At 47.7% G+C, this 25061-nt stretch overlaps 2 protein-coding genes across 3 annotated transcripts in view; both read right to left on the bottom strand.

Moving 5' to 3' along the window:
• Window positions 1-6293, bottom strand: part of FAM171A2 (family with sequence similarity 171 member A2) — a 39289-nt gene extending 32996 nt beyond the window's left edge. The window contains exon 1 of one of the 2 annotated variants that reach the window (XM_083582713.1): window positions 5924-6293. In XM_083582713.1, the coding sequence (XP_083438839.1) occupies window positions 5924-6038 (115 nt within the window). In that variant the 5' untranslated portion in view covers window positions 6039-6293. The remainder of the gene's footprint in view (window positions 1-5923) is intronic. The other variant, XM_083582715.1, reaches the window with a different exon arrangement.
• Window positions 6294-10486: 4193 nt separating this feature from the next.
• Window positions 10487-25061, bottom strand: part of ITGA2B (integrin subunit alpha 2b) — a 48734-nt gene continuing 34159 nt past the window's right edge. Inside the window, 11 exon segments of the mRNA XM_083582553.1 lie at window positions 10487-10943; window positions 11667-11789; window positions 13180-13284; window positions 15698-15811; window positions 17577-17690; window positions 18291-18443; window positions 20786-20891; window positions 22340-22420; window positions 23468-23547; window positions 23657-23740; window positions 24729-24876. Of these exon segments, the coding sequence (XP_083438679.1) occupies window positions 10884-10943; window positions 11667-11789; window positions 13180-13284; window positions 15698-15811; window positions 17577-17690; window positions 18291-18443; window positions 20786-20891; window positions 22340-22420; window positions 23468-23547; window positions 23657-23740; window positions 24729-24876 (1168 nt within the window). The 3' untranslated portion in view covers window positions 10487-10883.

Raw genomic sequence — 25061 nt, 5'->3', positions numbered from 1 at the left:
CTGTGGGGCCTTCAAAATGTGTCCTTTTAATCTGCTTTTGGTTGTGTGGCACCCTGAGAGGATCCAGGCACAATTCTCCTGCCTTCGGCTTTTTCAGATGTGAGATACTCTCTTTGGAGATGGAGAAGACTGGGCGGTTATTCCGCACAAAAATTGGAGATTTTCAGAAATGAGCACAGCCACACTCCAGGCAATCGGGCAGCAAGTATCCTATGACCATCACATACCCTGTTTCCCCATCCCAGCTGCCTCATCCGCCAGAGGAAATCCTGCCAAATTCGCTTGCCGGTCAAGAATCCGGATACAGCACAGACCAAAGTTTCCTATCCAGTTCCTGGTTGGCTTTATCTGGCTGAAGGATCAGGGACCCTCTGCTAGGTTTTCTTCCCCTAGCCATGACTGCTTCCCTCAAAATGGGATCAGCATCCATGGCAGGCTTCTCCAGAAGTGGAGAATTTGGAGGGGAGGGGAAGGAAGGAGGATATTCACATAATTTCATTTGGTCTCTACCTATTCTACTTAAGCTTAATGCATGTCCCCACTTCTTTTCAACCTCTGCAGCCATTTCGTCTTCTTGTGCTCCATTCCATCCAAAAAGCTCCAAATGCTTATGTCTTCACTGAGGCGTCCTACAGAAATTTATAAAACTGCAAAACAAAACCGAGCTCCTGGCAAGTCCTCGTCACCTCTGCAATTTGGGATCTGCAGCACAAGCCTTGAAAGGAACGGCTCGCAGGACGATGTCAAGGAATCTTCATAGGTTCGTAGTTTTCAATTTGCTTTTGAGGATAGCATTGCTTGCCTCTACAACTACAGTGGTACCTCGGGCTACAGACGCTTCAGGTTACATACGCTTCAGGTTACAGACTCCGCTAACCCAGAAATAGTACCTCGGGTTAAGAACTTTGCTTCAGGATGAGAACAGAAATCGTGCTCCGGCGGCGCGGCGGCAGAAGGAGGCCCCATTAGCTAAAGTGGTGCTTCAGGTTAAGAACAGTTTCAGGTTAAGAACGGACCTCCGGAACAAATTAGTACTTAACCTGGGTACCACTGTACTTTGTAGCTTTCGCAGTCTCTCAATGCACCCAGAGCACTGTCTGATCAGGAATCACTGGGTGAATTTCAGTCTTGGGGATGTCAACAAACTTCAGCCTACCCTGTTTTTAGCCTTTGCCCATCATGGTTTAGGGTATCTAGCAGTGGCAGTGATGCTTTTGAATTATGGTGCTGGAGGAGACTCTTGAGAGTCCCACAGACTGCAAGAAGATCAAACCTATCCATTCTGAAGGAAATCAGCCCTGAGTGCTCACTGGAAGGACAGATCCTGAAGCTGAGGCTCCAATACTTTGGCCACCTCATGAGGAGAGAAGACTCCCTGGCAAAATACCCTGATGTTGGGAAAGATGGGATGACAGAGGACGAGATGGTTGGATGGTGTTCTTGAAGCTACCAGCATGAGTTTGACCAAACTGCAGGAGGCAGTGGAAGACAGGAGTGCCTGGTGTGCTCTGGTCCATGGGGTCACGAAGAGTCGGACACGACTAAACAACAACAAAAGCAGTGGCAGGTTGACCAGCTATGTTCGAGAGCAAGGGGAATTAATGGGGTGCCTTTCAGATGTTATTGGACAATGACTCGCACCATCATGGCCAACGGTGAAGAATTATGAGAGTTGCAGCCCAGTAAAATCTAGTTACTCCTCTCTAAGGCTTATAAATGGGAGGAAACATTCTCCACTGCACATATGGAGACAGTTGTGTGGGCACTCCTGAAAAAATACCCATGCTGCACCTGGAGGATTGTGCCAACTCACCAATCTAATACCAGTCAACAATACAGTGGTACCTCGGGTTACAGACGCTTCAGGTTACAGACGCTTCAGGTTACAGACTCCGCTAACCCAGAAATAGTGCCTCGGGTTAAGAACTTTGCTTCAGGATGAGAATAGAAATCGCACGGCGGCGGCGGCACGAGGCCCCATTAGCTAAAGTGGTACCTCAGGTTAAGAACAGTTTCAGGTTAAGAACAGACCTCCAGAACGACTTAAGTTCTTAACCCAAGGTACCACTGTATACCCTTTCTGGGAAAAGGTACTCAAGAGGATAGTGACTGGACAACTTTATGCCTTCTTGGGTGACATTGATCTTCACCCATATCTCTTTCATTACCAAACTGTCTGACAATAGCATGTAGTATAAAACACTCTTCAATAACAAGAATAAGAATGCAGAGTCTACTAGTGGAAACCAAGAGGCACAAAGGTCTCTTGAAATACCGGTAGAATTCAGGGTGTTTTGAGGCGCTTTCTGTTCCAGAGTTCAAAATTTAGGCATAGGAGAGAAAAATCTGTTTTCCGTTTATTGGAAACCAAAGGAGAGCCGATTTTAAAAAGTGATGGTGAAACCAGGGTTTGGTTTGAAGCTGCCTGAGGAAGTTAAGCGTGTCTGAGTCCAGACACTGCCTAAATAGGGAGATCAGTCAGGATCCTCTGGCTCTGGGCTCCTTAGTGGGGGGAAACTGATGATGATGATGATGATGATGATTTGTTTCTTATACCCCGCCCATCTGACTGGGTTACCTCAGCCGCTCTGGGCGGCTTACAACAAAAATTGACCCCTGAAATAAACAGACATGACAAACTTAGGTTCATCAGTATCAATGGGTCTACTCTGAGTTGGACTTAGTTGAATAAGGTAAAGGTAAAGGGACCCCTGACCATCAGGTCCAGTTGTGACCGACTCTGGGGTTGCGGTGCTCATCTCGCTTTGTTGGCCAAGGGAGCCGGCGTACAGCTTCCGGGTCATGTGGCCAGCAGGACTAAGCCGCTTCTGGCGACCCAGAGCAGCGCACGGAAATGTCGTTTACCTTCCCACCGGAGCGGTACCTATTTATCTACTTGCACTTTGACGTGCTTTCGAACTGCTAGGTTGGCAGGAGCAGGGACTGAGCAATGGGAGCTCACCCCGTCGCAGGGATTCGAACCACAACCTTCTGATCGGCAAGTCCTAGGCTCTGTGGTTTAACCCACAAAATGAAGCAAAATCAGTTCGTTCATGATAAAAGAGGTGCTGGGTCTATCAGAGAAAAGAAACTGGCCAGGACTGGCACTGCCAGGAGTAATTTTGTTAGCAGGTAGGTAGAACTGTAGGCTCAAAGGCATGGAAATTAGGCTGGTATGTGCCAAATGGACATATTCATTTTAAAAAGCAGCAACACAGTTTAGCCTAAAAGTAAGAAGCTGTGTCAGAAAGTAAAACAGCCTAAATTTTTAACGAGAAATTTATGCAAAAGCCAGAATGATTAAAATAGGATGGTAGATAGATGGTAGATATAGATAGATATAAAGGGAATTAGTCAAATGCAAGGGAAAAACTTTAAAACTGGGTCTGGCAATAATTATGTGAAAAGCTGTAATTTAATAAACACTCATAAATACAAAAGGGGCTTGTTGTTGCTGAATCATTGCTATTTGTGAATTGCCACTTGCTTTGAGCACAACTGCTTTTGGAAAAGCATCACACATATTAAAAACTAATCTAAAAATGTTAGCAGGAACTTGCCAAATGCAAAGGGAGCACAAAACTCTGCCCGTTGGTCTTTTTGTGGGGTGGGGCAAAACAAAGGTGGTGGAAGCAAAGGACTGGCAAAGTCACCAAATCAAGGACATTAGCATGTGTATGCACAGGTGAGCATTTCCTTTTTAAACAGGGCTGGGCCACAGCATCTCGCCCAGATACCTTCTTCCCTGTGCTCCACACACACAAAGAGGCATGATGTGATTCGAGTTCAGGTTTGAGGAGGCAGAGCTCATTGGTCAAACTTGCCAGAGATGCTGCTGACATATAAATTGGTGCACCAGGCAAGCAGCAGGTGAAAGGGTGGAGTCCTTTCCCCCCCTCCCAATATGAAATGACAGTTCCAGGGAAGACAAGCAGTTTTCTGGAAATGTCAGAGTCTATTAGGTCTATAACGGAATAAAGCTGAAGTGGCGGATCTCTCAGCACAGTGCACAGGGAGGGGTTGCCATTTCTCTTTACCACCACCCAACACACATACACACACACAAAAACTGGGAAAGAAGGACTATCATTATTATTACGCATTACAATTACCCATCCTTCACCCTAAGGTCCCAGAGCTGGTCACAACAATTAAAGCACAACATGAATATTACATTGCTAATATGCTCTCACCACCCAATTCTCCAGCTCCATCATCCAGAACAAACAAACAGGCCCTCGGTCTCCACGCTGCCATATGGACCCAATACACTAAACAAGAAGAGCGTGGAGTGTGGGATCCACTTGGCTACCCCTCAATCCACAGATGGGGAGAGGTCCCTGTGCACCCTTGCTTCCCCCTCACCCCCACGCAGCCCTTCTCCAGGGTCTAGGAGGGAGATGTGCCCCCCCCAATGATACAGCGCTCCATCTCAGCAACAGCTCAGAATCAAGGTCTCCAAGGCAAACGCCATGTTCCCAGCAAGGATACCCTAAGGGAAGGTATGGCGCCAAGCCGGGGGTGGGGATGGGGAATTAAGTTGCATGGTGGCACTTGGGAAAATACATCTAAGTGGGGGGGGGGCAGAGTGAAACCGATAAACAGAAAAGGGCTGCATAAGGAACTGGTAGACGGATTGTGTTAGAGGATGAATTATGCACCTCTGATAGGCCCTGTCCACACACGTCATGTGTGAAAGAGTCACCACAGATCAAACACCGCAAATGGGGAGATTTCTGGCTGTTTCAGACACAATGCTGCACAACGCAGGCAGGTCACACACACACAGGGCAGCTCACAAGCGACTCTGCATGCGTGCAGGAGCAGAGAGGTGTGTGTCTTTATGAAATGCACGAGATCAACAAGCAAGAATGCAAGGCAGGCAGACAACAGGTACATCCGACAGAGGTCAAAAAGGATGTGCAGGGGGAGAAATGGGTGTGGACCATGAGAGGCAATATTCTAGTCAGATGGTATACAGACAGAAGCAGAGGGGGGGGGGGAACAGAGGGGGGGAGAAAGAGACTGTGGCTCAAGGATGGGGACCGCAGAGAGGCAGACAAAAGGTTCAGGGTGGGCAGCAGTGGAAGAAAAGACCCTGAAATAAACAGATTGCCATGTAAGGAGATGGCCAGCCAAAGGGATGGGAGGAGAAAGAGATGGTGCGAGCAGGGGGCTGGCAGATGGAAGGTGGACGGAGCTCAAGGGGGCTGGGAACGGGCGTAAGAATAGACAAAAACCCTGCCCCCCCGTGCGCCCCCACCTCCAAAACCCTCCTTCCCCCCACCTCTTTCCTGTCTATGAAAATGAGGGATGGAGCCTTTGGGGGTCCCATCCCGGAGCCTCATGGGAGGGGCGCCCAATATCGAGAGAGGGGCGCAATATTTAGGGGGGGTTGTGTGCGTGATCAAGTGGAAGGAATCGGCGCGGACCCACCCACCGCCCCACCACCCCCCATTCCCGCTGCCCCACGGCGCATCTCCTTCGCCGCCGTCCTGCAAGGTCTCGCCCATCTCCTTTTGGGGAACCAGCAGACCAGAGCCGAGGGGAAACCCACCCCCGACCCAGAAAGGCGGAGGCGGGAGAAGCAGCCACATACACACACAATACACAAAAATTGGAGCTGGGGTTTGAAATCCAGCTAAATATATGCCTCCGCTTCCCACCCATCCACCCCACTTTTTCTGGAAATGCGCCACCGCGCGCCAACAGCTCTCCCACCCGCATAAATGGCACGGAGCAATAGCCCCCCACACTGCCCCACCCACCCACCCAGCAATGGAGAGCAGATCCCCGGTTCCCACCGCAGAAGGGGGGGCTCCCTCGACTCAACCCCCCCAGCCACTACCCGCCTTCTGCATGCAAGACCCCCGCAGCCTTTTCCTTCCTCTCCGGCGCCCCCCGCGCGCGCGCGCCCACTCACCCTGCGGGCTGGGAGGCTCCCCGGGCTGCGCCTTGCCGCGAGCCGGCCAGCCGGGGCCGACCAGCAGCGGCAGCAGGAGGGCGAAGCGCATCGCCAGGGCCGGCGCCCGCAGCATTGTGGCCGCCCCCACCGGCTCCCCGCTACCCGGCCATGGCGCGCCCGGAGGAGCCTGGGCGGCAAGTCGGGCGCACTGGGCTGTGCGGGATCCGGTTACGCGGCGGCGGCGGCGGCGGCGATTGTGTCTCCTCGTCCCCGGCAGCCCCCTCCTGCCCGGCGGGGAGAAGCTGCGACGGCTCCACCTGCTGGAACAAGCCAGCACCGCCGCCGCCCCCTCGGTCTCCTCTTCTTCTTCTTCCTCCGCCTCCTTCTTCTCGGGTGCTCCGCCTTTAGCTTACCTCACCTAGAAACTGTGTCCAATGCCAGGGAATAGTCCTGGGCAAGGGGGGGGGATTTAAAAGTTATGGGAAAGGGAGGGGGTGCACTGTGCCTCTGAGCATGTGCAGAACGTGAAGATTGTTCCAAGCAAGCCTCGCCCTCTCTGCAGGGCTCAGAGGCGCCTATTTGTGGATTGGCTTTCCCCTCTTCCGTTTCCTCTCCAAGGCTATTTTCTGGGTGTTCAACGCGTCTTTAAATGCGGAGGGTTGGTGGGTAGCGGGACTTAGCAGCTTTCTAAGAGTGAAGCTTTTGAATTATGGTGCTGGAGGAGACTATTGAGAGTCCCACAGACTGCAAGAAGAGCAAACCTATCCATTCTTAAGGAAATCAGCCCTGAGTGCTCACTGGAAGGACAGATCCTGAAGCTGAGGCTCCAATATTTTGGCCACCCCATGAGAAGAGAAGACTCCCTGAAAAAGACCCTGATGTTGGGAAAGATGGAGGGCACAAGGAGAAGGGGACGACAGAGGACGAGATGGTGGGACAGTGTTCTTGAAGCTACCAGCATAAGTTTGACCAAACTGCAGAAGGCCGTGGAAGACAGGAGTGCCTGGTGTGCTCTGGTCCATGGGGTCACGAAGAGTCGGAAACGACTAAACAACAATAAGATGCCAATAAGGGACGTGGGTGGCGCTGGGGGTTAAACCACAGAGCCTAGGACTTGCCAATCAGAAGGTCGGCGGTTCAAATCCCTGCGACGGGGTGAGCTCCCGTTGCTCGGTCCCTGCTCCTGCCCACCTAGCAGTTCAAAAGCACGTCAAAGTGCAAGTAGATAAATGGGTACCACTCCGGCGGGAAGGTAAACGGCCTTTCCGTGCGCTGCTCTGGTTCGCCAGAAGCGGCTTAGTCATGCTGGCCACATGCTGTACGCCGGCTCCCTCGGGCAGAGTCGGACACGACTGGACCTAATGGTTAGGGGTCCCTTTACCTTTACGATGCCAGTGTGTACATTATTATAGAATCGTAGAATTGGAAGGGACCCCAAGGGTCATCTAGTCCAACCCCCTGCAATGCAGGAATCTCAGCTAAAGCATCCATGGCAGATTTCCATCCAACCTCTGCTGAAAAACCTCCAAGGAAGGAGAGTCCACAGCTCCCCCCCTTTCAGATATTGGGGCATGTGGAGCCAATGTATTGAACATTCAATGACCAGGGGGAAAAAATCTCAAAATTACAATTCTTTGATGGTTGAAAGCTGTCCCTGTGCTTTTGTTTTATGAGCTGAAGTCATATCGTTTTGCTTTCATATGTCCTACTCAAATATTAACAAATCATAAAACAAACCTGGTCTGCTGCTACATGCATTAAATGGCAATAAATGTTCTATATGCCTCCCCACACCTCAGAATGCCATCTCTCCCAGAATTAACAACGACAACAACAACAACAACAGGTCAATGTTCATTTGCATCTTGCCCGTTCAAACAAAGGCTTCGAGCTTTAATCAACTAATTGGCGCAACAAATAAAGAAAGGCTTAATCCCAGATTAGCAGCTTCCCCCACTCCCAAAATATACAGGGGTTGTCAGGAAGTAGCAAGCAGGAGACTCAGAAATCTCGAAGACTTGATTTGTCGTTCAATTTATTGTACATCCAAAGCTAGCAGACAATTTGGCTTCTGCATTGAAACTAAGGTGGGTTTCTTCTCTCTCTTCTAACAATAAAGAACAACAGGCAAGTGAAGTGATTGCCTTCATTGCTCATGCATCTGGTTTTAGCTGCTGCTTCATAACATTGTTAATTTTTTTGGTTCTTTAATTGTGTATGTTGTGATAGGAATTTTATGGTCTTAGATATATGGTAATGTTCATAACCGCACATACATAGATCAGCACAGGAAGACCAACCTGGAACCATTTTGATTCCTAAACTGACCAAATGTTTTCTCTGCAAGGTCAAAATGGAAAAGCCTCCCCATTGTCTTTTCCTTCACAAATCCTGTCTTAAGGGTATGTCTGTGTTTGAATAAGGTGTGAGCCTGTGACATGGACAGAAACTAAGTATTTATCACTACAAAAGACTGGCCAGGGTCAGCAGGCAATCCAATCAAGTAACCTGCCAGACAAGAGATAAACAAGGAGATATTCAAATTTCTGTTTTAAGACCACCTTTTCTGTGATGTATCTGAGGGGTGGTCTTAGGTTACACCCCTTCTGTGATGTATGTATGATGTTTCTGGGGGGGTGGTCTTGATCTACAGGATGGGAATTTCAAAAGACTTTATAAGCCTTTGCACAGCATTTTTCTGGGTCCTCCTTTCCTGCATGTGAGGGGAGCACCCTGTTGCAACAGATCAATAAAGATCAAGCTTACCAGCTGCTTTGCTTCTCAGTATTCTCTGGTTGGCCTCTGTTATTTTCTCCTACCAATAGGGAACCTGTGTAAGGACTCTATATGGGCTCTTGGATACCCCATAAGGGAAAAGGGCATATTTTTATTTACAACAACGTACAGTATAAATGCAGTGTTTTATATATATATAGGGGGAAAGGTTCCAGTAATCACCACAAAGTTGTTTTACACTCTCTCTCTCTCTCTCTCTCTCTCTCTCTCTCTCTCTCTCTCTCTTGTTCACTGCTCTGGAATCTATTGGATGAAGGGTGGTATACAAGTGTTTGAAATAAATAAATGAATCCTTTAAACTCGGATCCTGCACAATACTAATGGGTTTCCAACTACTGGTGAGGCAATTATAGCTCCCATGTTACAGTAATTGAAAGTATTTCCTGACACAAAGCTGGTAGAAAAACATGGTAAAAGTAAAACCCCAAGAATTAAATGGTATCTTTCGTTTATTACCGTATTTTTCGCTCTATAGAACGCACTCTTTCCCCTCCAAAAATTGAGGGGAAATGTGTGTGCGTCCTATGGAGCGAATGCAGGATCCTTGGCTTCAGCGATAGCAACGCGAAGCCTCCAAAGGGCAGAGGGAGCACTCCCTCCGTGCTCCAAAGGCTTCGCGTTGCTTTCGCTGAAGCCTGGAGAGTGAGAGGCGTCAGTGCGCACCGACCCCTCTCGCTCTCCAGGCTTCAGGGATAGCCACGCACAGCCCCTCCGGCAGGGAGAGGCTGCACTTGGCTATGGCTTCTTTAGCCCCGCGCAGCCTCTCCCGGCAGGGAGAGGTTACGTGGGGCTAAAGAGGAAGCCAAAACAGCCAGCGGGATGGATCCCGCTGGCTGCCTTGGCTTGTGACATAGCCGCGCGCAACCCTTCCGGCAGGGAGAGGTTGCACGCAGCCTGTACGCTGCTCTTTGGGGCTGGGGGGGGAAATAAGATTTTTTTTCTTGATTTCCCCCCCTAAAAACTAGCTGCGCCCTATGGTCCGGTGCGCCCTATGGAGTGAAAAATACGGTAAACAGCAAAATGCATTTTACACTCAAGGTAATATGTCCCATGCCTTCATTAGCCTCTGTATGAGCTCAGCAGATCCCAGGGTGTGGCGCTGCATGGAGGAACAGAATCACCAGCAGCCTTTTCTGCCCCTCCAGCTCCCCAACTTTGGGAATCTTCCCAAAATGGTTCTCTTCTCCTGCTGAAGGTTTGGACGTGTTTGAGGCCACAAAGAGGAGATGAAAGGCAACACTGCTAGTGCAAGAGGGACAATTCCAAGATCATCTTTGTGTCTTGGAGGAAATGGTCGCAACTGGGGAGCTGATGGGGCATCGATCAAAAATGGGCACTGCTCCTTGATCATGTGGAGTCTACAGATCATCTCTAGGAGGGTTCCCACGCCTGTTAAGATTCACTCCTAAAGAATAACTCTGAAGCGACTGAACGGACCAGCCTCTTGTAGAATGACAAGGAAATGTGGCACACGATGAGTGGAATAGACAAGCCCAACTATAATTTACAGTACCAAATTTTGGACAGAGTATAGGCGGCAATGGCATTCTTCTTCTGATTGCTTTCATGATGCATCGAGTATTTTGCATGTTTTATGCATATTATGTATATTATCGAAGCTACTAGCATGAGTTTGACCAAACTGCGGGAGGCAGTAGAAGACAGGAGTGCCTGGCGTGCTCTGGTCCATGGGGTCACGAAGAGTCGCACACGACGAAACGACTAAACAAATGTATATTAATGGAATTAATTCTGCACTTTTACAAAGAGTGCTGGGTTTCTTCCCCTCCCTACTTGTTTCTCCAAGCCCTATTTTTTCTACTTAAGAATTAGTGAGCTTTTGTTTTGTTTTTAATTTCATGGATGGCCCGTGTCTTCCAGTCAGGACCTTGTTTTTAAGGATGAAGGAATCACTCTTCTGTGGCGCTAACCATGAATGTGGATACTGCCTACTACGGGCATGTATTTAGCAAGAGAATAGGATGTGTGCAGAAGTATAGCTGAGGAAGGGTATTAAATTGCGGAGCAAAGAGGAGGGGGGGTCTCAGAAAAAGGGCCTAGCTGACATCTCCTTGAGAACAGGGAGGGATGGATCCAGGCAGAAATGAGATCACATTGGCGGGCGTGTGTTTGTGTGAGGATCACCCACTACTGCTCCTTCCCAGATGTTTTTGCCCCAGGGTCATTGGGACAATTGTTCCTCTTCCTCTGTGGGTGGTCGCTTCCTCTTGAAAAAGCCCGTCTATTAAAAAAGAAAGAAAGAAATAGGCTTCTTTGAACTGGTGAAAGCCTTGATTGGGCTGCTGTTCTCAAAATAAACACATAAGGTACCCAGAAGCATGCTGCGGTTGGCTGATCTGATCAAAACAACAACAACAACTATTTGGGGACTTCCCTGGCTTTTTTCTGGCCCACGTAGGACCAGTCTGGATAGTTGGCCTTGTTGAAGATTTGACGTTTTCATCCCCCAAAAGTTTTTGATTTGAGTTTCTGCAGAAATGAGGCTGCATTTTAATGTTGCACTTTAATCTTGTTTTTTAAGTTGCATTTTAATCAATTGTTTTTATACCTGGTGTTAGCCACCCTGAGCCCAGTCTTGGCTGGGGTATAAAGACATTTTTTATTATTATTATTATTATTATTATTATTATTATTATTATTATTAACTGTCATGGAAGTTTTAGTTGAGATTCCTGCATTGCAGGGGGTTGGACTAGACACTTGGAAGTCACTTCCAGTTTATAATTCTATGATTCTATATACCACTGCCTTCCCAATGAGGCATGTTAGTTACTGCGACTTCGAACCTCCCATGAAAGCTCATTTTCTGCAGGGGACGGAGGCGCTCCTATTTTTGTTAAGCCCCAGCTAAAGCCAGCATCACTGGAATATTGGCACCCCATGTGGTTGGTCCAATGTGGTTTGCCTCTAGGCCCAGAATTGCCCGCTCCAAGGTTTCGCTTACCTTCCAAAGAACAATAATGAAGATTGCAAGGAGGAAAAGTCCGACCACTATAGCTGCTATGATCCACCACACAGGAATATCTCTCTCGGCAGCCGGGTCCACCCACTCCACCAGTGTCTTAGTCTGGGTGGGGCAGGGGGGAGGGATAGGAAAGAGAAAGCCAATGTGAGCTGAACCCTCCTCTCCCTGATGTGATTGAAATAATAGAGGGGTTTTCATGCCCAAGTAAGTATTTTATCCGCAACACAGATAACGAAATGGCTGACCTCCTCTACCTTGGCGGCAGATCCAGGTGATTCTTGTAGGGTTGTCAAACACCAGTTATTTAACTGCCATTCAGGCTTTGGCCTTAAAGTTTGGAACTGGGTACTTTGCGAATTTAGCTAGCGCATTTTGAGCCCATTTTGGATGCAGGTAAGATCCAGTGAAAACAAGGAAGATCTTTATTTTCTATTGTAACCGAGTTCCCCTTCTCCTTGCAGAGGTCTGCAAGCCCCTTGGAAGACAATTGCCCAACCCCTTAACTCCAAAATGCATCATACATACAAGTCAAGATGGCTTCAGGATTGCTCTCCTGCACTATTTCAGGCATGTGGTTTGTATACTTATGCATGTGTGTTTACCTTGTGCATTCATGAACATGAATTCTATATTTGAGACCTTAGAATTCTTATTGCAGTTTCACCTCTGTTCCACCAAAAAAACCCCATCAGGCTCCAGCCCCTGACTTCACCAAATGACCAGGTATTTTCAGAAACCATAATTGGACAATCCCAGATAGTGGGCCCCATGGATCCACCTCACACACAACCCACTTGGCTTTATGACATGCCAAAACCCATAATATACCCTCATGTCCCTATACTTCAACTACCTCTAGGTAGGAGGGACAGACACAGTCTTCTGGTCCTTGTCCCTGGTGAATCATTGTCCCTATTTTTGCTTCCTGGGTACGCCTGAGTTAAAACATCAACGAGGCCCTGCTCATCTCAATAAGCCGAAATATTCTTGAGCAGTGGGTTAAACCACTGAGCCTCTTGGGCTTGCTGATCAGAAGGTCGGCGGTTCGAATCCCCCAACGGGGTGAGCTCCCGTTGCTCTGTCCCTGCTTCTGCCAACCTGGCAGTACAAAAGCACATCAAAGTGCAAGTAGATAAATAGGTACCACTCTGGCGGGAAGGTAAACAGCGTTTCCGTGCACTGCTCTAGTTCGCCAGAAGCGGCTTAGTCATGCTGGCCACATGACCCGGAAACTGTACGCCGGCTCCCTCGGCCAATAAAGCGAGATGAGTGCCGCAACCCCAGAGTCGGCCATGACTGGACCTAATGGTCAGGGGTCCCTTTACCTTTACCTATTCTTGAGCCACAGAAAACCACAAAAGAGGAAAGTGCTCTTGTGCTCAGGTCCGGCTTGAGAACAGGATGCCGGTCTAGAGGGGCCATTGGCCTCAGCCAGTAGGCCTGACGTTCTTATGCAAAGCTGAGTTTCAGCTGCACTGATTCACTGACGTACCAGAGAGGATCCGCTTGGCAGAACTTCCGGCTGAATGCGGTACGGCATCCCTGAAGTGTTGAATCGGGCCTGAGACTGGATGAGGAGTTGCTCCTTCATGGGGTGCTGTGGTAGAAGAGACCATCATGCATTACCTGAGCCCTTCTTATGGACCTGCCATCAGGGGTGAGCTTTGGTGACCTTTCGAAATGCCCTGTGCGAGGCCAAAACTTGGCGCCCCCAAATGGCGCTGGCTTCTGGGTTGGGTGGTGGTGGTGTTTAGAGGTCTGCAACTCTTAGAAATAAGAACCTGGACTCAGACTATGCTTGCTAGATGAAGGGGCTTATTCTAGACTTCTTTCCTTGCTCAGCCGGGACACCCAGGCCACATTTTATCTCCAAAAAAGTTTTTTATTTGAGTTTCCACTGAAAGGAGGCTGCATTTTAATGTTTTAATGTTGTATTTTAATCTTGTTTTTTAAGTTGTATCAATTGTTTTATATTAGGTGTTAACCACCCTGAGCCCGGTCTTGGCTGGGGAGGACGGGGTATTATTATTATTAATAATAATAATAATAATAATAATAATAATAATTCACATGCTACATATAAACTGCAATGATACCACTTTAAACAACCACAGTTTCCCTTAGATAATCCTAGTTTGTTAAGGGTGCTGAAAGTTGTAAGGAGATCCCTATTCCCCTCACAAGGGTACACTTCCCAGAGTGATTTAACATTCAATCCCTCTCCATAGAGAACTCTGGAAATTATAGTACGGGGGGGGGGCGCTGCATGTGAAGGAAAAACTTAAACACGTTGCAAAGTTCCCAAAAATAGACCAGAGGCAATTAATATTTCATCCAGCAGAGCTTTACTGCTACTGAAGGAAAATGAGCATATTAGACACAAATCCAATACATTCAGGATTGGAACAGTCCATAAAAGATCCAGTTGCAGCAGACTTATCTTAAACTTACAAGAACTTATAATAAGACTATACCTCAACACTATAGCATACAGAACAGAACACCACACCAGAACAAAGAGCTAGAAAGAGAAAGTAAGTGAAACCCAGGCTCCTTCTGGCCTGACTATTATATTCAGCAGGACCTGGACAGAAAGATAATAGAACCAATTTAAACCAGCTGTACTCGGCTTCTCTGAAGGAATAACCCAAACATCAGAAACCTTCTGCCTGTTTCTTTCACATAGAAAGAAACCTTCCAGAACCCTCCTGAACTAAGCAGAACAGGAAAGATCTCTACACATCAGATCAATGCTTTCTGTACTAAGAAATGCAAACTGACAACTACAGCTCCCATAATTCTTTGGGGGAAGCCATGACTGTTTAAAGCGGTATCATAGCACTTTAAACATACAGAGTGAATGTTGCCACAGACTACCTCTCTTACGACCTTCAAATCCCTCCTCCAGATCCACCTTTGGTCACGAAATCTTTGGCTCCTCTCTCTCCAGTTACCATGCCCTGCTGTAACTCAGCCTAAGTACATTACAGTCATACCTCGGGTTACAGATGCTTCAGGTTGGGTTTTTTTGGGTTACGGACTGCCGAAACCTGGAAGTACCGGAACCGGGTTACTTCCGGGTTTCGGCGGTTGTGCATGAGCAGAAGCGCTAAATCGCGCTTTGCGCATGCGCCGAAACACTGAAACGCAACTCGCACGTGCGCAGACGCGACGCTGCAGGTTGTGAACGCTGTGGGTTGCGAACGTGCATCCCGCACGGATCACATTCACAACCCAAGCGTTCACTGTATCACTGAAACAATCACATCATCATTCCCTGCGTATCCTCGGCTCCCCTTCCCCTTCATGTCTTGTTTCCTCCGTGGAGAATGTTAGATTAGAAGCTCCTCGGGGCAAGGGGTTCTTGAGGCCGGAGGAACATCGTCCGGCTGTGAGGCGTGAGGGCCACTCCCTGAAAGGCCCTTTCCACCTGACCTAGGGAGCTGGGCCCACACTCACCAGCCCCACTGAAGAGGCTCCTCATGAGGCCGGAAGAACATCGCCTGGCTAATGTTTTATTGATTTATTGATTTAATATGCTGTATACCGCTTTGAGGTTTTTATTTAAAATATAAAGCTATATAGAAATTAAATACCGGTAAATAAAGCAAACAAATGGATGGTGCCATATAAGCAAAAAAATAAATCACAAACTGTTTGCCACTTCTTAATCATAACTGCATGTTGTGATCTTGTAAAAATGTATGCTACCCTTCATCTTGTCTGTATTACAGGAACTTGTGCACTTACACACACACACACACACACACACACATATATACATATATACTCATATATATATAAAACATGCCCTCCAACAAATACAATATTTCAAAGCAAAGTGTAAAATGAGAACAATTAAAATTTCCCAAAGGCACTAAAGTGCTTGCAATGTAGGAGCCAGGCAAGCCTCTCTCCAGGGAAGGGGTATTCTAAAATCAAGGCAATCTTGTTTTCTAGGAAGGGAACTCTCCGCCTTCCCATCTCTTGCACAGAAGCTCCTTCCTTACCTCCAGGAAAGTCTGCAGCCACAGCACTGCATGGATGGTCACCATGGCTCCTTGCCCTTTCTCCAGAGTCCCCACTTGGCAGCAGATGACGGCACAGTCTTGGCTACTACAGTTCTGCAGGCAGGTTGGATCAAGAGAGTTAAGTTAATTTAAACTGATGGAGTTATTCTGCCTGCAGGATGCATAACCTGTGGATAAACACAGGGTGCAATTCTAACCTCCAGATACAAACTATGTGTATGTGTGTGTTTGTTTGTATGTATGTGTGTGAAGGTATGACATTCTCTCTGTTTCCCATTTCTTCATTGCTCAGTCTTCTACGTTTTCGCATCAGTTTTTGAATTCGTTTCAGACTTAATGAAAATTCATTAGCTTTCAAAGTGAATTTCTGCTATTATACACAATTTTTGCAGGCACGTTGACCTGGTATACATCTCTATTATTATTATTTGCAAATCAAGTTCCCCTAATATACTGGATGCTCGTATGTCATTTATATACGCATTTCTATGCACACTTTACCTCTGTATTTTGGTAAACTACTTGGCTGGAGAACTGCACTGAAAAATCTGGGGAAGGGGGAATTCCAAAGGATGGTTGTGCTTCAGTTCATGCGTTGTCTTGGAAAGGGAAAATTAGGTAGGTTCGCCTTTAAAATGTGAACTGAATCATATTTTTGGCCTAAAAGGTAAAGGTAAAGGGACCCCTGACCATGAGGTCCAGTCGTGACCGACTCTGGGGTTGCGGCGCTCATCTTGCTTTATTGGCCAAGGGAGCCGGTGTACAACTTCCGGGTCATGTGGCCAGCATGACTAAGCCGCTTCTTGAGAACCAGAGCAGTGCACGGAAACGCCATTTACCTTCCCGCCAGAGTGGTACCTATTTATCTACTTGCACTTGGCATGCTTTCAAACTGCTAGGTGGGCAGGAGCAGGGACCGAGCAACGGGAGCCCACCCCGTCACGGGGATTCGAACCACCGACTTTCTGATCAGAAAGTCCTAGGCTCTGTGGTTTAACCCACAGTGCCACCCGCGTCCCTTATTTTTGGCCTATCCCATGTCAAATGATATGCCTCTGCCAGGGGAAATTCAGGGCCATAGATATTGCTGGCAGACCTCCAGCAGAGGTGGTGCATGCCAAAAACCACCCATTAAACTCAATGGAGAGGAAGGAGGGGGAGAAAACTGCCCACTCGACCATGACAGATCATAGGATAATTCTGCACCAACTAACATAAACTATTAGCAATATAGACACCTCTGGCAAGGAGACCATATGTTGGATGCTACAGGGTGTGTAGCATGTGGCTAAACTATTCTGGCATCACATTATGCACACTTAGGCTGTATACACACCAGACAGTTAAAGCGCATGATTCTCCCAGAAGACACTTGGGAACTGTAGTTTAAGGTGCTAGGAATGTCAGCTTTGTTGGGGCAAACAACAGTTCCCAAAATTCTTGGGGGAACTCGTGAGGTTTAAATGTATGGTAATAAGTGGCCCAATGGCATAGTGGGACCATAGAACTGTTCAGCTCAAGCTGAAAGTGTAAATTTAGTAACTATGACATCTTAAGTATTGAAATGTTAAAGCAATCAAGTTCCTAGTCCCTCTTGAGTGCAGAGGGGGTTTTCAGCTAGCTGTTTCGATCACACTATGCTGACCTGCTACCATATGGGGGCTTCTACACGAGCAGAGTGCTTGCCTCATTCATTTTCAAAACAATTTTGCACGATAAGTCACTCATCCCAAGTTTACAGATTGGATAACTGAGGATTAGCCCGAGTGATGAGCAGCAGGGATATATGAACCCAGATCCGGTGACAACTGCTTTAAATGACACTATGAAGTCCATCCCATTTCCCAACACGTCTCACCACCACAATGGGTTCCTGCAGCGCTGCTGAGTTCACATCTCGCCTCTCACGCAAGCGCCGTGGTTGGGCAGTCATATTGTAGCTGGGAGCAGTTGTGGGCTCCTGGACTTTCAGCTACGAGGAAAGAAATAGCGTTCAGGTGAAAAGCAGGCAGCCATATTGAAGGGAAGTTTTTAATGTGTGACATTTTAATGTATTTTTAATCTTTGTTGGAAGCTGCCCAGAGTGGCTGGGGAAACCCAGCCAGATGGGTGGGGTACAAATAATACAGTGGTACCTCGGGTTACATACACTTCAGGTTACAGACTCCACTAACCCAGAAATATTACCTCATGTTAAGAACTTTGCTTCAGGATGAGAACAGAAATCGTGCTCCGGCGGTGCAGCGGCAGCGGGAGGCCCCATTAGCTAAAGTGGTGCTTCAGGTTAAGAACAGTTTCAGGTTAAGAACAGTTTCAGGTTAAGAACGGACCTCCAGAACGAATTAAGTACTTAACCCGAGGTACCACTGTAAATTATTATTATATTATTATTATTAAGGCAGAAGCAGACCAGGAAAAAAGGCAACTGATAAGATCAAGGGGATGGGGCAACTCTCCTAGGAGGAAAGGTTGAAGCGTTTGGGAATTTAAACTAAAAAAAAGGAGGAGACTTGATAGAGGTGCTCTCAGGCCCTCCATACTTTGCTCTCCCCTTCCCAGAGGTTGCTCCTACCTTCAGAGGGTTGGTGTCGTTCGTGGGTGAACAGGCAATGTTGCCTTCCGTGGTCACCCTTGCAATGTAAAGCAGGAAGCCTTCCCGGAAGTGGCTGGGGAAATCCACAAGAAGCTCAGCCCCGGATACAGTGCTAGGGCCAGCATTCTGCAACTTAGAGAAGGACAAGGAAGGAAGAGGGGTCAGCAATGGGGAAGACGTTGTCAGTTTGCATTTTTAGTACAGAAAGTATTGATCTGATGTGTAGAGATCTTTCCTTTTCTAATTAATTCAAGAGGGTTCTAGAAGCTTCTCTGTGTGAAAGAAGCAAACAGAAGGTTCGTGATGTTTGGGTTATTCCTTCAGAGAAGCTGACTGCAGATGGCTTAAGCTGGTTCTGTTATCTCTTTCTGTCAAGGTCATGCTGACTACAAAAACAGGCCAGAAGGAGCCTGGGTTTCACTTTCTCTTTCTATCTCTCTTCCTTCTGGTGTGGTGTTCTGTACATAGTATGCTTAGTGTTGAGGTTTAGACTTATAAGTTATTGTAAGTTTAAGTTACGTCTGCTGCAACTGGATTTCTTATGGACAGTGCCAATCCTGAAGGTATCGGATTTGTGACCATTATGCTCATTTGCCTTCAGAAGCAGCAAAGCTCTGCTGGATGAAATATTAATTGCCTCTGGTCTATTTTGGGGGGAATTCTGCAACGTGTTTGAGTTTTTACTCTGCTAACTATACTCTAGAATCTGCTCTGGATCAATATTGAGTAGAATTCCACGACAGACATATCCACAGTGGCATGCCTTCCAACTGCCCCCCACAAAATACCGGGATCACCACAAAAACCCTGAAGCCATCACAGCCTCTCACTTTTTCACACTGAGTTCCGAATTCAGAAGGGGCCTTTTCCCTTCAGTACCGCATTTCAGCGTGTTACCAGAAGTTCAGATCAGTGCATCCCTCTAACACATTTCTTAGATCTATGCCTCCCGCCCTGCTCCCTTCCTCCCCATTCAATATGGCGTCACTTCCTGTTTTTATGAAAACAAGATCCAATTCACTTGAATGCCCCATAGAAAGTTTTTCACCGTTTCCCCGCTCCCCAGTCCGTCGGTCTCCCCTAAAGAAAGCGGGGCATAGGGTGTGTGGCCTGTCTGCAAGGGAATTGTGAGTGTTGACATTTCCATTCCACCTTAGGAACAGACATGGGATTGTTACGTGTCACATGTCTGTTTACATTCCAGCACAGCTTGCTGGGAACTTCCGTTGTGTATAGCTTTTGCTTTTTGCTGTTCTCTCTGAGACGACATGAGAGAGAGCCAACATGTTTCTTTGTCCTGATTTATGCTTAATAAATCTGTAGTTGTAGTATGCTTCCACAAGCCTCACGCCTATTCTGTGTGCGGAGTTCGATCTGCTGATAGTGTGCCCTGGCTCAGAAGCCCGGGTCGCTGATTTACGTCGGAGCAGAGGTGATGGTCTTATCTCCGGTAAGTTTATTGTGCATAAAATGTTATGTATGCATGCATTGTATTTGAAAACTTATGTAACGGTTTGCATTAGGCAAATCCGCTCACCCCTTTGGGTGGGGCGGCGTTGCGGGACAGAGGAAGCTTCATTGGGACCCTTACGAGGGAACTGAAACTGCATTGCCCTTCCTGATAGGTGGAGGGGGCAGTGGCGTAGCGTGGGTTGTCAGCACCCGGGGCAAGGCAAGTAATTTGCGCCCCCTAACCCGTGGATTTGCCCTAACCCCCAGATGTTGCGCCCGGTGCGGCCGGCCCCCCCTGCACCCCCCACGCTACGCCACTGGGAGGGGGTATAAGCCCCCGCCACTTATCAGGAACAGGATCCTAGCCTGCATCCTGCTTTGGCAAATGGGGTTGCAGGCTGGGACTTGGGCTGTGCCAGGGGGCGGAGTCGATGGAGCTGACAGTGGGCTTCCCTCGGATCCACCCTGTTATGTACTGAAGTTCTCACCCTGGGCCAGCAGGGGGATACTGTTGATAGTTATGCAAATAAGGGATCGAAAATGACGTTCAGTGATTGGATAGTTTTAGAAAATTGTTACAGTTACATTGTACTGGAGCTCTATATAAGCAGGCTGACTGAACCCTTCAGTTCAGTTCTGTCCTGGCCTGTGAATAAACAAGAGCTGTTTGAAGAATCGCTGTGTCGTCTGATATGTTCACCCACAGATTAACATCTTCACAGTGGGACGGCTGGAAGGGAACGGCCCAGCAGGGGCTAGCCAGCTAGTCTCCTGGCCCTCTGCACACCAACAGTGAGTGCCAAAGAGCAGCCATGACAGTCGCTTGACTCTGGCTTGCTTTGTTCAGCTACGGCATCTGCATCTCTGCCCCAGTCGCTAAGGGGAGGTGTGCAGGTTCGGGGGACACACTGATGAAGAATATGTCCCTGTTTTCATCTGAGGAATATTGGAGGGGATGCAGTGGGTTGCAGTGTTGTCTCTACACCCCTGTGCATCCAGTTCCAACCTGTGTTTCTTTGTACCTGGTAAACATGTTCAACTCTTGGTCCATAGTCATTTATGTCCTTGCTTGTGTTCTTATAGTCGCCAAAGGCCAGTGGGACCACAACGACATCTGGGGCAGACCTCCTGGGGAGGAGAGCATGGAGAGAGCAAGGATGAAAGTGATCCCCCCCCACCATGGGGCACATACACGCTTCCTCCTGAAGCAAAATGTCCTTCCCAACTGATACTCCCAGCAGCTCCACTCCACCGACACCTCCTGCCCACAAGGCCAAAGCAGCCAGATCGACCTTGTAGGACCAGCAGAATCAGGTGGGAAAGCTTTCCTCCCACTGTTATCACTGGGTTTGTATGTCTGTAGCAGCTGGTGGCCACTGGGTGGAAGGCAAGGAGCCCAACAGCAGGTGGCGCCAGAGCCAACAACAGGCAGAGCCAATTCGTTCAAGTTTTGCCCCTGGCCTTCTCCCTGTTGAGTTCTACAAGGGCAACACTGAGGGCTCATCCACATTTGTCCTGTGCATAGAAAGCACAAATCCAAGAGGTTTCCTGCATGCCCTATGTTTTCTATGCACAGATCTGAGTGGTTTTCTGTTTGCCCTGCCACTTTCCCCAGGAAAACCCACTCTTTGACACTGAATTGGAACAAATGTCAATCCGCAGAAAACCTGACAGCTGTTTGCTCCGATTCAGCAGCAAAGAGCGGGTTTTCCCAATGGAAAGCGGTGGGATGAGCAGAAGTGTGGATGAGCCCTGAGACTAAGAGGAAGTTGATATCACTGGTCTGGTTGTAGATATGAAGGCAGGCAAGTGGGGGCTGGCTGGGGGACAAATGAGGTTGGTGGGGCAGTGCCCCATTTATCCTCATAGGTCAGTCTCCACTGGTTTACATATATATGCATCTCTCTCTGTGTGTACACACACACATATTGTTATGAGTTTGTGGAGTGCACGGACCCCCTTCTAATTCCTGGGTGCCAGAAACTGGATTTAGCATGTTAAAATGCAAGCCAGGAGCCAGCCTGTTATTGGAGTGGCTCTTTGCCAGAGGGCAAATGGGGAGGGCAAATGCACCCTCAACTCAGAATTAGTTAGAAAGACAAGAAGTAGAGTTTTAGAGCTGGAAGGAGTTGTTTTTAGAATTTCAGTTGCTTAGGATGTGAGCTGAGAGATAAAATAGTTGCAGTCTGTAAAACGCGGCAAGCTCAGCAGAGGGACAGAGGACCATGTTTGATTTCTTTTTGGATCCAGGACTGCAGCAATGGGAGAAATGCTGTGAACCCCTCCATTGTAGGCTCAGGTTGAATATATGTGTAAATAAACCATCTATCATAAAGACACCACGGGCTGTGCTGTGCTTCATTTCCAAAAAGGAAACACAGACCCTGTGTAAGTGCCTGGAACCCCTGGAATCTCACACCACTCAGAGACTGGGGTGTCTTTTATGATATGTGGTCTATTTACACAGATATACAAGCGTGCAACAATATATAAACATATGCACATATACGTTATTACTATTACAGACAGAAATCCATCTATCTGCAAATCTCCCCTCATCCATGTGACTTACTCACCCCAGCAGTTCCATTCTTGCAGCAGCCTTGACCAGCACCTGCAATTGTTCCACGGCGCTATTGGGGTTGTTGCTGTTCTTGCTGCAGGAGAAGGTGGGAGTTATTGAGTGAGTGCCACAAGAGTGTTTTCTCAAAGCCTGGAGTCCAGGCTTTGGACATGAAAAGTCTTGATGTGGAAGAGGAACAGAGGAACAGAGATGCAGCGATTTGGGAAAGCTGCCTGTAGATTTCTGCCTTGCAGCAGTTTAAAGTGCTGACCCTTAAAACCCTAAACGGCCTTGACCTTGTATACCTGAAGGAGCGTCTCCACCCCCATCGTTCAGCCCAGACACTGAGGTGCAGCTCCGAGGGCCTTCTGGCGGTTCCTTCAGTGCGAGAAGCAAAGCTACAGGGAACCAGGCAGAGGGCCTTCTTGGTAGTGGCGCCCGCCCTGTGGAACGCCGTCCCATCAGATGTCAAGGAAATAAACAACTATCTGACTTTTAGAAAACATCTGAAGGCAGCCCTTTATAGGGAATTTTTTAATGTTTGATGTTTTATTGTGTTTTTGATATTTTGTTGGGAGCTTCCCAGAGTGGCTGGGGAAACCACGTCAGATGGGTGGCTAACAACAACAACAATTTTATTTGTATGCCTCCCTTCTGACTGGGTTGCCCCAGCCATGCTGGGCAGCTCCCAGCAGAATATTAAAAACATAATATAACATCAAACATTTAAAACTTCCCTAAACAGGGCTGCCTTCAGATGTCTTCTAAAAGTCAGATAGTTGTTTATTTCCTTGACATCTGACGGGAGGAGCCCTGACTTGGGGAAAAAGTTGGCAACTTCATATATACAAGACAGCTCCCCTTATATACCCTGCCAGATGGGTGGGGTATAAATACATCATCATCATCATCATTATTATTATTATTATATCTTTTTTTGGGGGGGAGAGAATAACTAAACAGGGAAGGTGCCTGCTTATTTATTTAGAAAATTTCTTAATTGGTTTGGTTTTCAAAAGAACCCCAAAACAATATACAGTACTGGAAGGTTGCTGGCTGTGCCATAGATGGGGCTGTGAGTTTCCTGGTACAAGGACTTGGCTTCAAGGGTCCAGGTGAGTGGGGCAGCGTTGACTGTTACCTTCTTAGCTGCAGCAGCAAAGTTATGTTATCACTGGCCTCTTCCAGCTGGCTGACACTTAGCTCCACATCTACCCGGATCTGTAAAAAAGGTGGCAGACAGGGGGAGAGGTTGGATAATTGTTGCTTCCAATAAAAAAACGGTAAGCCTGAGTTTGGCACTGCCCTGGTTAAGAAATCAGCCACATACCGTGGTGTTGGATTTCATGGGGTTGCCAATTTCACAGGCCACCAAGCGGGTCTCGTTCTCCTTACGGGTGTTGCAAATCAACTTCTGCAGAGAAACAGAGAGAGAGAGAGAGAGAGAGAGCACAGGTGACTTCACTGTCAGCCAGGTGAATGAGCAATATGAAAGGCTGGCAATGACCTGGAGAGGGTCCCTATTGTTGCAAATGAAAGAATTAGGCCTGGGTCACCAATTGGTATATTCATGACCACAGCCGAGCTACAGAACAAGGGTATTGGAGCTTTTTCTAACCTGCTCAGTCAGAATTTTGAGTTCTGAAAGGGTTGTACCATTCTGCAGAGGACCACTTTGTCCTTTCGCACCTCTTTCCTCCTTCTCTAGAAGTTAAAAGAGATAAGCTTTGGCAAGCAGGAAGCTGCCAGGCAGCCTAGAATCCTCCTCAGAATTTGCAGGAATAGAAGAAATATGAGATACCTTCATAATATCTTAAGGACGCTTCTGTGAAGGGGGTGACTGAGAAGATGAAAATATGTACACTGTATTTTGTGGCTTGGCTCAATAAAAGGACTATTGGCAAAACCTATCGGTGTTTCGCAACTTTCCGACTAGCTGCAGGACCTTAGCCAGACCTAGCAGAGTACGCGCAGAATCCACAGAAGCAATTGGCGACTTGGCTGCAGGCAGGCTAGACGAAGCAGGAACCAGGAACTTGTAGTTAGGTGTTTATTATATACAGTGGACTATTTACAGGAACAGAACACAGATCTTTAGCTAGCTCTCTCTGACACGACTCACAACTCCTACACTGACACACAGAACTCTGAACCTCTGAATACCGAACACTGAACTAACACATTCCAGTTAGCAGGCCATTAATTATCACTCCCTTGAGAGAGCTTGACCAATCAGGGAGTTGTCTCCATGTCTCTGTTATCACCAGGCAGACTTACTCCTTCAGATTGCCTTCTGGCTGTCTGCCAAACCTTAATTGACTCTGTGTGGGTAGCTGCACGTACACAGTTTCCCAACAACTATAACTCAGCAGCGTGGACCAGCTACGAGTGAAAGGTCTTACCTGCCCGTCGCTGTTAGCTGTCTGGAAGTAAGTTCCATGTGGCAGCTCCACCACCAGCTCTGCCTCATAGGCTCCTTCACCAGAATTCATTGCCGTGGTCTGGAGGAGAAGCACATTCTCTGCCCCAATTAGCAGGGAGCCTTCGTTCCTGAGACACAACAGCATAGCAGGGATGGGATGCGGAGAGAGAGACAGAGCTAAAGTTATAAGAAATGCCTTTTGCTGTGCATTAGGAAATCACTGTACGAAAAAGAGGGAGCTGCAAGATTCAGGTTATATTTTATTGTCTCAGCTGAGCAATCGTGACAGCTCACCCCGGGTGCCTCCAGGCTG

The sequence above is a fragment of the Podarcis filfolensis genome (genome assembly GCF_964270895.1).
Source record: "Podarcis filfolensis genome assembly, chromosome: 13".
Taxonomy (NCBI): Eukaryota; Metazoa; Chordata; class Lepidosauria; order Squamata; family Lacertidae; genus Podarcis; species Podarcis filfolensis.
This window is presented reverse-complemented; position numbering and strand designations above follow the sequence as displayed.